A 14,222-nucleotide genomic window follows, 5' to 3' on the forward strand; every position below is an offset into this window, starting at 1 on the left:
ATTTCGTAAACATTATCAGGGAAACAACTCATGCACGTGTGATTAAGTATTTAACGTCTAGAAATGAAATCAGATTATAAATGTTTAAAGTTAGAGAAGACAAGACTCAAGATATAGTCATGGCACGTGCGTAAAATAAAGTCAGAGAAAATATCATTAAGTTTCCAAAATTTATAATGTTACTTTAACACCTGTTTAACAGAAGATTCGACTAAGTTCTGCTCGTTTTTCTTGTTTGTCTTAATTAAGTTCAACAGTCTGTGTTTGGATGTTCACACGAACAAAAGCTTTTGTTTGGATGTTTGTATAAACAGAAGCTTGAGACCAACGAGATGTATTGTTATAAATTTCGATTAATAGAGTTTGATCAAATGCTTGGATTGTTGTCTATCAGGTTGGCATTTCATTGCTTTATAGAAAGAAAAGTTAAAAATGTCGAGGATTTGAATGAATGGTCGCGAAAAAGGGATCAGCGTGGAGCAAGAATCGTCGTCTCGAAGTTAAGATAAAGCAAAGGAGTAATCCATAGCATATCAGTCCACAAGTTAAGATAAAGCAATTGAGTAATCCATGGCATATTAGTCCACAAGTTAAGATAAAGCAAAGGAATAATCTTTAACATATTCAGTCCACAAGTTAAGATAAAGCAAAGGAGTAATCTATAACATACTCAGTCTACAAGTTAAGATAAAGCAAAGGAGTAATCCATAGCATATCAGTCCACAAGTTAAGATAAAACAAAGGGGTAATCTATAACATATTCAGTCCACAAGTTAAGATAAAGCAAAGGAGTAATCTATAACATACTCAGTCTACAAGTTAAGATAAAGCAAAGGAGTAATTCATAGCATATTAGTCCACAAGTTAAGATAAAGTAAAGGAGTAATTCATAGCATATCACTCCACAAGTTGAATATATTGCAAAAAGGAAATTTCGAGAATGGAAAGCGCACGAGTTGATGGTGAACAAGTGAATTTGGAAGAAAGTAGAATGATAGATATTATAAATAAATAAGACAACGATTCCTAATATAGGTTTGTTTGTAGTTAAGCACAAAGTTATACAATAAACTATCTGCGTTGTGCCCCCATAGGTATTGCAAACAGATTTATAGCGTTATAAATTCGCAGATTTACCACTGTGCCACTGGAGGAAAGGCTGAATTCAGGCATATACGATAACAAACACATAACTAAATCTTAACTGACAAATGTTGGGATAAAAACACGTTTTTTAAAAAGAAATCAGCAATATTTCTTTTATTATATTATTTATTAATCAGTTTTATCATAATAAAAAACAATGTATTAAAAACGTTAAACTACAGATGGGTAACTTGGTCTCTATACATGTGTTATTAGCTTAACAACGTTTGATTAAAAAACACAACACAAAACAGTCGAATCAGATCCAAATGCCCGTCGATTTCTCAAACAAGTGAATAGTTAAAACTAAAAACCTGATAAATAAAACATAAGAACGACTTAGCCTGACAGCTGCCACGGCAACGTTAGCCCAGCATCACTAATTTTATAAATTTTTAATGGCTTTATAAGCACAGTTCAATTATTGTCAAAGTGAGAGACTATATCATACGACATTTTTGACATTAATATAGTTTTCACCAATTAAACACCTAGACACACACACACTAAAATATTGGATACATCACTAGTCTAAAAAACGAATAGTACGCTCTTCACTTGTTTTCAAAATAATATATATTGTATATAATATATTCGAACTAGTTATACGTATGTACAACAAATTATTTACACTATAGAGAACATATGGATTTCACAACCACTATGTGGTAGCTTCCTTCTTGTCAAATGTCCATTCACTTAGGCCTATTCAGTCACTTTAGAATTTCAGTTAACAAGCCGAACTACCTTTCCCTACTTCTACCGCACTAATTATAATTTATTTACATTGTGGCGCGAGCTTTCAGGATAAACCTAACATCTCCTAATTTCATAAATGTTTGTTTAAATCATATATCAACGTTTCAGTTTAACAACACATCAACTAATTACACTTTGAACGCTAATTTCAAGAGTATAATTGCAATAATAGAAATCAAAGAGAAGAATAGTCTGACAGTACACGAGGTTTACTGCAACTGTTCTTCTCAAACTACCTTTATCATGTTGGAAGTTATTTTGCAACGGTTTAATGCTAAGACTTTATTACAAAAAAAATAAAAGTACTTTAATATTCTATCGAGTTTGAATGAAACGAAATAAAATAAAAGATGAGAAAATCATTCTTCAAATAGTGTTAGGTGACATTCCTTGGAATATGGAATTGTCGGAAAGTTTAAAGGACAGAAAATGCAATTTTAAGAAATATCGTTTTCTTTTCTTCAAATAAATTCTGAACCAAACCTCCAGGACTGATGTCGTCATTTATAATTTGATAATGTTTTCAACGGTAGCGGAACTTTATCAGTATCGTCTTTCCCAATTCTAGCATCGCACACAACTGAGATGGTAATGTGCAACACTCAATTCTAAACTCATTAGTTTAGTTTTAAGAAACTTTTAGTTTCCCATATATCCTTATTCTCAAACCCAGTCACGTCTCCTGAACGTTACGCGGAAATCTTATTGTACTGACTTCGTTCAGATAAAAGGATTAAAAAAACAACAACAAAAAGCCCTGCTGGTGTTCACCATGAAAAGAAATAACTCAAACCCTTTTGTTTTTTAACACTAAATTTGAATATGTAACTTCAAAAGTTTTAAAATGAGAAAGAAAGACACATGCATTTGTTTTTAGTACACTCTACGTTCTGTTGAATACCAGCCGAAAAGAAACGCTTTAATTATTATAGAAGCAACAGAAATATATCGACTTGCCTCTTTCTTGGATTTCCTCTTTGTAGATCCTCTTTTCTTTGGTGACCTGCGCAGAGAAGACTTAAAAGATCCCTAAAATAATAAAAAAATACAATATATACAAGACTGAAAATACAATACAGAACCAGATATAGAAGAATATTAATATTCAGTGAAGCAGCTGGTTCTAACAATAAAATTGTTTATATAGGTTTCGAATCAATAAATGAACTGTGCGAGAGATATAAAGTGTCACAATGTCTGACTAGGATGCTCATTGTAAGCTTATTAATCAGTGTTGGTAAAATGAAAGCAAATACTGAAATTATTTATAAATAGCATGTTATCCAGCCTAAGTGGAAAATAATATCAACGTTTAGTAGAAATTCCCTTTATCATTTCTTCCTAATATTTATATAAACATATGTAAACCGTGTATGATTTTCTTTATAAAAATAAATCTGGGAAAACGTACTGTAGTAGACACGATGACAATCTTATAAATATCTTTGTAGTATCTTAAATATTCGAATGTGCTAAAAAATTAAGTTTTCCTGAAAAACAAAAGTATATGTTTAATTACCATACGTTCTGGCGTATAAGACGACATTTGAAGCTTAAAAATATCTCTGAAAACTAGAAGTCGTCTTATACACCAGCTATGAAATGTGAACCTTTAATACTGTCGTGTGCGGTAAATTTATATTGGTGGATCAGATACAGTGGGGATGATTTCCAATATATTTGTGATGGAATAAAATAAAAGAAACAAGCCAAATCTCCATTGAATTGTTCGGCGAATATTATATTCGATCGAACCTAACCTTGTATTTAGGATCAATAATGTTCTAGAGGGAATTTTATAACATTACAGTTCATTGAGTAAGCATATACATTATATTTTATTTTTAATACTGATGACTAAGGACTATCGGATACCAATTCCTTACAGGCTCATTTCGTTCCGCTGAACAAGTGCACGATTCGTGGAGTCATCTTACATGGCGAGTATATCCCGATATTTACATTTTAACTTGAAAATCATATGGTCGTCTTGTACTCCAGCATATACGGTACTTTCATTAAGGTTGTGGCGATAGGGTATAATCGTTATCATGGTTAGCAGCCTTTTTGAACACTTAGTCTAATTTCTAATAAGTTGCTATTTTTCTTATTATTATTATGGTGTACTGTTAGAAACTAGTTATTAGTTTATGTCCTGGATTCTAATTTGCTTCTACCTTCAGGAAACATAAGAAAGTTTGTACGCGTTGGCAAATATTGAGATTTGATACCGGCTTTTTTTGCTACATAGGTTGATGTGTTGTTCACTATGAAGTTAGGACAAAAAAAAAAGTAAAGTGAAACAGAAGATTGTGCTCCTATGTTCATATACAACATCCCTTAGGAGAAAACAACACATTAGAAGCCGTAGGGTAGGATACAAACTAATAGGTAATTAGTATCTAATAACAGATAAGGCTTAGATTATCGTAACGTCAAGTAAAGTCCAGACAACGTGTATGAACTTGTCCTAAATATTGGTTTCAATGACACAAAAAGGTTAGAATGGTAAAACATTCTCCCTGGATAGAATGCTAGTCCATCGTAGGTTAACACTGGCTATTCGATGGTATCCATTACAAAGATGTTTAGATTGATACAACTGGAGAGAAACCTACTGTTCAAGGACATATTATGTAGCAAGCTAGCCTCAAACGAATTGTAATGCATTAGTTAAAATCTTAATTTGTTCTGATCAGCCAACTGTAATAAAACTAATCTGTTCATTCATATAAAAATGTTATTTTAAATCTAATAAAGATATGTTTTGGTAATTTATGAAATGCAGTTTTCCCATATGGTCCAATGTACTCTGCAATATGTGATAATATTGAAAAGTAACATACGCTTCCATATGGTCTATTGGATTCCCTAACAGATGTTTCAGTCATACACGTTAATACAGATTATAAAAAACTAGCAAGCATACAGAGACACCTGGTTAGTTTCCTGTTTTTTAGTAGATGGGAAGTAATTAAAATATAAACAATAGTTTATAATGCCATTACTACTCACTTTCCGGGGAAGTTTTACTATCCAAGATGGAGGAACAATGATGTCTGTATGGATTCCCAGAGTGCAGTGTTCTTCGAGCTTTTGCATATTAAAGCATTGTTCTTTATTATGATAAGCTGTTTTACACCATGAACAACTGATACCCACGATTTCCTGGAATTAACAGTAAGTACATTTTAAAGGACACACTTTCTTTAACATTCACACTTGTAAGCTATATCCAATTTTAATATCAACGGTACACACATTATCAACTTAAACTGTTTTCTCATAAAGATCTATTATCGGTACGAAAGATCTGGATTTTATATACATGTATAACAGGGTTTGTGACAAGTCTGCTGCTGCCTTGCTATAACCTTTAGCTTACACAAGTTTTACAAAAATAATGCAAACTGATGAAAATCTCTTAATAAAACCTACAGTGTAACAACTGAGATATGTTTTGTAATACTAGACTGGTTCAACTGAACAGTTCACCATTTGATAATCCTGTGGTCCGCGCTGTGAATACGAGGATTCATGAGTTGTGACCTACAGAGTGCACCATAAGAGTGACAGTTAACTCCCATTATTTGATAACACAAGGACAGGCAATGGAATGGCGGTAGGCACTGTTGATTAGCTGTCTTTCTTCTAGTTTCACAGTAGAATATTCTCGAGGATTATGAGAACCCTTGTGTAGTTTTGTACAAAAGCCACAAACAAGCGTATACTCTCATGGTCTGATATAGCTACGATTAACAGTTATACAAGTATGCTCTCTTGTTACATATAGAAAGTTTCTCAAGAAGGAAATATTACATTTCTAATGAATTTTTGTGCTAAAATGACAGAATAATGTTCGCTAAACTTCATTAAATAAAGTTACTGAATACCTTTGGCTAAAATAAAATTCAAAAGAATGGTTCAGAAGAAAACGCTGGCTTTCTAAAAACAACAGCAAACAAATGAACCTTCTCTGTCATCGACGGAACTTACACCACAGAGAAGTAATGAGAAAAAGATTTCATGTTTGAAAGCTACGTGCAAGTTGAGAGTTCGTCGAGACCGAGAGCGAAACATGAAAGGAGGAACTGGACTGAAAGCTACATTAACTTGATAATATGTCGTTATACTTCGTTTTTAAAGTGAAACGATGCAGTGAAAAAAAAAAAACGAACAAACTTACTGATTAGCATGGTTATTTATGAGAGATAAACACGACTGTATGAAGAAAAATATAATTCATTTAGGCGATACACTTTACGATGAAACATACATGATCAAAGCTACACTTAAACCAATGTCAAGCGTTGTGATATAAACAGCAGGCTAACGAGAAACCTTTACATGACATAAAGAAAGATAATGATCTGAGGTTGGTTACGCATTAACACGACAATATATCTTAACAAATAACTTGTTAGTTACTGGTATTAGCTCAAGACTAATCTGTGTTTAAAAAACACTGTTTTTAAATAACAGAGTGAGGACGTTACTCAACAACACCTACAGACATGGTTTACTCTAACCAAACAGTGGAATTTTTACTGTTACTCTTGTAACGCATCCACGGCTCCGAAATGAGGAGTCAGATTTTATGATAAGGGGTTCAAACCAGGGATTCACAGACTGACATGCTAGTCACTAAGCTACGTCCGGCCCATCAAGAACAAAAACATGCTTAGGCTATTAAATGTCTGATGAAGTTAAAAACCGAACTGGCAAATTACGGAGACAAGAACTCTCTCGTGTTGTCATTAGTTGACATACTTTCAGTGTCTTTTAATTAGTTTGGTTTTTTAATTAGTTTTTATTTTAAACGCGGAACTGAATAGACAGTCAAAGTACTGATGAATTTGTTTTGAAAATTAATATATTTTGTTTACAGTAAACTTAAGTTGTAAGAATAACCAGATAAACAAGTGCATTTATCAGTATATATATATATATATACACTCTTCTCTCAAAATTAGCAAAGTATCAACATTGAAAACATACAAAGAAAATAATCTTTCAGAAATAAAAAAACTTACCTTGCTGGCAAACGAGAGTTTGGATTGGAAAGCCTACAAAATAATCTAATATGTAAAATTTATACAGAAATTGCAAAGTAGGAACTACATTTACTATGAAATATCTCATATTTATTGTTTCTTCAATTAGAGTTACCACTGTTTTAAGAATTTCAAATATCTAGGCTTATAACACTAAACATCGGGTTGTAATACCCATTGTGGGCAGAGCACAGATAGTCCATTATGTAGCTTTGTGCTTAACAGCAAAAAAAAAAAAAAGTTCCAAATTTATCTAATTTCCTGAAGTGAAAGAGCACTTTCTGGATAAAGACCAACATCTTAAAAGTCCTCTGGTGGAGCGACGGTAATTGTTTGGATTTATAACGTTAAAATCGAAGATTCGTTTGACACAGTAGATGGTTCGATGTGGCTTTACCACAAGATGACACACACAATATCCTAAAATTGATTTCTTTTTCAGCTTACTTTAGTTAACGTCTCCTAACTGAGAATTAATAAATTAGTGGGAAGGCAGTGAGTCAACAAACAGCAGTCGCCGCCAGCTTATAGGATACTTTAATCGAATAGTGAAATATGGCCATCACTTTTATAACGTATCAACAGCTCTAAAGTGCTAAGCAAAATTTTGCTGCAACGGGACTATCTCTGCTCTGCTCACCAGGATTACCTAATAAAAGGTATTTAGCAGTAAAAGCCCACAGACATAACACTGTACCTTTGGAGCCACAATAGTTAGCTTTTATTCTGTAGAAAGAAAAGTATAACTTTTAATTTAAAAATATAGATATGTATGCAATAAAATATGATAAGGTTACAAAACTTTTCTTCAACACTAAAAAAAAGCTCAAAATGCCACAAAAATATCATATCACAAACGCATTCTTGAATACATTTTTATATATTTCTTTCTTCAATACTATATTGAAGTGCATGAAATGTTACTCTTAAACGCTTGGTTATTTGTAGCAAACTATGCTTATTTGTCATGCAAAAAATTTCTCGTGGTAAAATATGACAAGGCCCGGCATGGCTAGGTGGGTTAAGACGTTCGACTTGTAACCTGAGGGTCGCGGGTTCGAATCTCCGTCGCATCAAACGTAATCGCTCTTTCAGCCGTGGGGTTGTTATAATGTGACGGTCAATCTCACTATTTGTAAGTAAAAGAGTAGCCTAAGTGTTGGCGATGAGTGGTGATGACTAGCTGCCTTCCCTCTACTCTTATACTGCTAAATTAAGGATGGCTAGCGCAGATAGCCCTCGTGTAGCTTTGCGCGAAATTTAAAATATAACAATCCCCCCCACAAAAAGAACAAAAAATATTTATTTCAGTTTTGTGGACACGTAATTTTATGTGTTATTACATAATATTTTTCAAATTAAAATGTTGAGCTCGAATAAAAACTCAGATGTAAAATTGATTCAATTGTTAATTATTTTTAAAAAGAAGAAAACGTTATTATTATTAGCTTCTTTTAACCCTTTATAATTTCTAACGATACATTTCAATAAACACGTAAGTTCTGAATCCAAATTCGTAAATACTAGAATGTCACTCACATCATTGAAAACCCAGCTAAGTCACTGACATAATACACAATCGTATTCTTAAGACGGCGAGAATGGGTATTAAAACTTTAATTAAAATAAAGTATAGAAAAGAGTTTCGACTTTCTTAGGCCATCTTCAGGTTAACAAAGTTTGCAAACTCTCTTTGTTAACCCGAAAATGACCTAAAAAGGTCAAAATGTTGTTATGTACTTTATTTTCATTAAAGTGTTGATATCCATACCATTCCTCTTGAGATTACAATTTTACTTCAAGTGAGTTTCTCGTTATTACGAAGAATGTGCAACCCATCTGAAGTGAGTCATGCCTGACTGACTCAGAGTGTTAAAGCATAACCCGACTCATTCAACGAGTCATTTGGTTCTCCAGACGAGAAGAATAAGGCACAATCTAGTGAAATGGTTGGACTTCAGAACAATTTAGAGATTAAAAGAGCTTTAAATGTCGCCTAGCTGCTGTAATTGTTTATGTTGAAATGCAACAGATACGATCTATTTAATAAATATTTAAATTTCACATCAGTTGGCTTGAACTGTATCTAATATATATATATTAAATCCGGAGCAAGCAAATTATGACATTCCATACTCTCCAAACATTCGAATATTTTTATATTAACGTAAGAATAACTAATAGTATTTAAGAATGGAAACAATGATAAAAGGAAAATGGAATCGGTTCTTACCTTTCCACATTGTTTACAACGCCCTTTTTGCTGTCGCCGGTGCACCCAGTGATGATGAATCACAGTTTGCTAAGAAATGTCCAGTGAATATAAGACATTGCTATTGATAAACTGTTCTTTCTAACAACACAGTATAGGCGACTTACTTTCAATACATATATTTGCAGAGAGACAGATCATTCGATTCTGTTTTAATTTCTTACCAGGGAGAAAATTCGGGCTTCGCGTACAAAACGTTTTTTGTTTTTGGTTGTGGTATTTTGAATTCGAATACGCGAGGCTTATAAAATGAGAAGGAAGAAATATTTTTGTGTAAATAAACCGTTAAGTAACCTGCTTAGATTACTCACGAATGAGGTTAGATATCTAGAGATTTGAACGAATTTTGATGGCCGTGTGGGGCGTCACACTGTCTGCGAGGTTACGTGTAAGTGGGTTAAACCTATTCTAAAACGCATTATACCTACTAAACACCTTTAGTACAAAAGCTACTTTGAGCCAAGTAGTCTGATCAAAAATTACAGATCGACTTATCTAGTCAGAGAAATCAGAGGTCTTTTCAAATTTTAGATGTTGAGGCAAGTATTAAAGCTCAACAAGGTGACAGTACCGATACTCTAAGTATATATAAATAAATGACCTTAACACATAAATACTTCTGCCTGAGATGAGGCTCTGAGAGATGATAGATCCATTCTCTACTTACTATTCCCTTTACAATGTAAGGTAGTATTTACCCCGCCCCTTCTTCACGCATATGATGACGTCATCCGTACTTCCCTACACCTGGTATCATTTTTACATTGCAAATTGAGGTTTAAAACGTTTCTCACGTATACACTCATTTAGCTGTAAGTATTATAGTTTCGGTTGTTATTGATATTATAAGAAACTCCTACCTGTAGACACGTTACACTTATATCAATCTATCTGTTTCTTAAAACAAACTACAGCTTTATTAATTTGAACAACTCGAAATAAAAGATAGTAACATAATATCGTTCTCCTAGCTATCTTAATGGTACTGTTTCGAATTTAGAGTGATTACTACAGTGAAGTTATATTCAATCTAGTAATAGTAGATATGGAGGTGGATATATCTAAACATTCTAAGGTAGCTGTTACAAAACTGTGGTTTGTGATCCTGAGAGATTCGCGGAGGAATTTTAAGTGAATCCCAAACGGTTGGAGAAAATAGAACAAATCGGTTTGAAATCCCTGACTGTTATCCTTTTCTAGAAAGGAAATGTATCACTGATATCCAGACAATTCATCATTTTTTGTAATTTAAAAATTGGGAGAGTTATTGAAATACATAAAAGGGGACTTAAAAGGTTTGAAAATCCCCGTCACCAAGAAACACAAATAAACTGTAAAATAAAGACATTAAGTGAAAGACCTACTTTCAAATTTAATCTCTCTGTGAGCCATTGATAAAAATAAAGAAATCTAAGATTTTAAAAATGTCTCTGATGTATCAAGTTTTCCACCTTTATTTTAAGAAGATAACACTTACCTCTCTATATTGTCTAATACCAACATCTTTAAATGTTGGTTTGCAGTAGAACTTCTGAAATAAGGAAAAGAAAAACAATATAAAGGAATAAGTGTTAGAGGATTTATAAAACTTAAAATCAACACGAGTAAACGTTACAGGATTTATAAAATTTTAATAAAAAGAACATAAATGAATAAACATTATAGGATTTTAAAACTTTAATAAAAACAACATAAATCAATAAACATTAGAGGATTTATAAAACTTTAAAAACAACATAAATCAATAAACATTACAGGATTTATAAAACTTTAAAAACAACATAAATCAATAAACATTACAGGATTTATAAAACTTTAATAAAAACAACATAAATCAATAAACATTAGAGGATTTATAAAACTTTAAAAACAACATAAATCAATAAACGTTACAGGATTTATAAAACTTTAAAAACAACATAAATGAATAAACATTACAGGATTTATAAAACTTTAATAAAAACAAAATAAATCAATAAACATTAGAGGATTTATAAAACTTTAAAAACAACATAAATCAATAAACGTTACAGGATTTATAAAACTTTAAAAACAAAATAAATAAATAAACATTAGAGGATTTATAAAACTTTAAAAACAACATAAATGAATAAACATTACAGGATTTATAAAACTTTAATAAAAACAAAATAAATCAATAAACATTAGAGGATTTATAAAAATTTAAAAACAACATAAATCAATAAACGTTACAGGATTTATAAAACTTTAAAAACAACATAAATCAATAAACATTACAGGATTTATAAAACTTTAATAAAAACAACATAAATCAATAAACATTACAGGATTTATAAAACTTTAAAAACAACATAAATCAATAAACGTTACAGGGTTTATAAAACTTTAAAAACAACATAAATGAATAAACATTACAGGATTTATAAAACTTTAATAAAAACAACATAAATCAATAAACATTAGAGGGTTTATAAAACTTTAAAAACAACATAAATCAATAAACGTTAGAAGATTTATAAAACTTTAAAAACAACATAAATCAGTAAGCGTTACAGGATTTATCAAACTTTAAGATTATTATGATAATTTGGATCATTCGTGCAGAATGACATTAACATTGCTTGTTTGCATTACGAAAACAAAGGTAAGAGCCTGTGTTCCGGACAAACTTTGTTAATAATAATGTTATTACAACTGTATTTATACGTGTGCGTGTTTCTTTGTATGTGTATTGAGTGTCGGATGTGTCTTTGCAGCAGATTCATTAAAGTTAGTTTTTATATTATTATAAAAACGACACTTTACCTTTTCTATCAGGATACTGATGCAACTTGTATGAGCAGTAATTTTACAAGCAGGACATTTCATGCGAGGGCCTTGTTTCTAAAGGGAAAATAATTATTTACGGTTAATAAAATCATTCACTCATGGAAAGTCGAAAAGTAAATACAAAATGTGTACTTAAAAATAGCACAAATAAGCCAACACACTAATGCAATATAACAAACTTTATTACTAATAACATTCTTGAACCACACTTGTTTGAAGCCTATCCACCCTTTAATGGTATCTACAACAAAATATTCCATCTCTTAGCTACACTTCCATTTAAAACAATTGTTCTTTTAACCACGCTAAAAATAAGCAATAAATCATCTTTTTACGTCATTTTTACGAAAATCCATCTTTTAAATGTACTTTAATACAAGCTTCAAAGCTGTTACATTTGCAGAACTTCATTACAATTTGAGTACAAAATTATTTATTTTCTAAACATAGTTCTTTGCAATATAGCTCAAATACGAAGTACTTAGAAGTTATAACACAGTTAAATAAAAAATATATCAGCTCTTGCCACACAACTGTATTTGTGTATTTTGTATGTCATATGAATGACTCATCACCATCAGCATAACTTTATCTCATCTAGAAAAATGGAAAATTGCGTACTTAGTAAATAAGACGTTGTCCAGTTATCAAACTTACAGTGTATTCCAGTAAGATAATGTATCATAGGATTCGGTAAGATGTTTATTAAGACCTTCTGAGCATAAGAAATAAAGCTTATTATGATTACCTGGGATTACGATAGAAAAATCATTTTAAGTTGTTTTCGTCACGTATTATAAGTGTAGACATAACGTGTAGACATTTAACAAAATAAAGTTAATAAAATATTTTATAAAAATTTGTAGCTTTTATGTCACATGTTAAAAAAAGGATCCAGACGTATCAATTTTTTTATGAATAAGTGTACTCTAACCCTAATATATCGACCTGTTGAAAACCAATAAAAGTAGTTTTTGAGAGAATAATAACTTAGACTTCTAGTTTTGGTTTATCTGGATTATTCCGTCTGACAGTTAAATTAATTCGCTTTTAATGAAATATTTTAAAAGACAAAGTTCTTCTCATCATTTGGAATAACTGAGGATATACAAAAAGTGATAGATAAGAAAGTATTGTGTCGTTTTTTTTTTTCATTTTATGGGAATAGTTCTTCCATGCCATTACAAAATAAATAATTTCAACATTATTGGGCCCGCCATGGCCAGGTGGTTAAGACACTCAACTCGTAACTTGAAGGTCCCAGGTTCGAATCTCATTTACACCAAAAATGCTTGCTCTTTCAGCAGTGGGGGCGTTATATTCTGATGGTCAATCCCACTATTCGTTGGTAAAAGAGTAGCCCAAGAGTTGGTAGTGGGTGGTGATGACTAGCTGCCTTCCCTCTAATCTTACACTGCTAATTAGGGACGGCTAGCGCAAATAGCTCTTGTGTAGCTTTGCGCAAAATTCAAAACAAACCAAACCAATCAACTGATCCCTGTTGGCAAACGAATGAGCCAGATTGAGAATACTTATCATTCTTTAGAATTCCCACATACTTGTATCAAGGTCATGTCATAAGGATTCTGTTTGAATGAACATACTGATCAAATTTAGTGTCTGAAATAACTGTCATGGTACCCCATGTAGTTATCTTAACGATATAGAAAGAAGCTACCAAGAAACTAGCATATGTCAACAATATATGCTAGAGACATTTGGAGTAAAATTCCAAAGGAAACTCTGATTAAAGATGTTACAGTAATGCCTGATAGACTGTCTGTAGTTATTAAAGCAACATATTAACTGCTCGCTGAACTCAAACACTTCCACTGATTCTCTGTCGTACTTAACACTTTTGCATAGTGGTATATATGAACGGCCTTTGATCCCTGGAAAAGAAACATATCGCTATAATTTAAAACCTTGCAACATTTAACACAATAATTCTTCCTTTAAGAACACAGTTCTCATTTATACCTCTTCAGATTGACAATAAACTTGCATTCCTATCTTATACTATTGAAACTCATGTATAAAAGTCTCTACAATTTGTTTGACTTTTCAACCCTGCATGAGGCTAATTCTTTATTTGGGAGAATAATATTGCAGATTCATCTAAGTATGTTCATTTGTTTTTTTAATTTTGCGCAAAGCTACGCGAGGACTATCTGCACTAG

The 14,222-nt window shown here is 31.8% G+C and overlaps 1 protein-coding gene across 5 annotated transcripts in view; it reads right to left on the reverse strand.

Annotated features, from left to right (window-relative positions):
* Positions 1–14,222, reverse strand: part of LOC143232600 (eye-specific diacylglycerol kinase-like) — a 424,387-nt gene that overhangs the window by 46,999 nt on the left and 363,166 nt on the right. For all 5 annotated transcript variants that reach the window (XM_076468219.1, XM_076468218.1, XM_076468220.1 and 2 more), the window contains 6 exons: positions 12,019–12,096; positions 10,709–10,762; positions 9,193–9,261; positions 6,939–6,971; positions 4,921–5,073; positions 2,863–2,934 (listed from right to left, as the gene is read on the reverse strand). In XM_076468219.1, the coding sequence (XP_076324334.1) occupies positions 2,863–2,934; positions 4,921–5,073; positions 6,939–6,971; positions 9,193–9,261; positions 10,709–10,762; positions 12,019–12,096 (459 nt within the window). The remainder of the gene's footprint in view (positions 1–2,862; positions 2,935–4,920; positions 5,074–6,938; positions 6,972–9,192; positions 9,262–10,708; positions 10,763–12,018; positions 12,097–14,222) is intronic.

The sequence above is a fragment of the Tachypleus tridentatus genome, chromosome 11 (assembly GCF_004210375.1).
Source record: "Tachypleus tridentatus isolate NWPU-2018 chromosome 11, ASM421037v1, whole genome shotgun sequence".
Classification (NCBI taxonomy): Eukaryota; Metazoa; Arthropoda; class Merostomata; order Xiphosura; family Limulidae; genus Tachypleus; species Tachypleus tridentatus.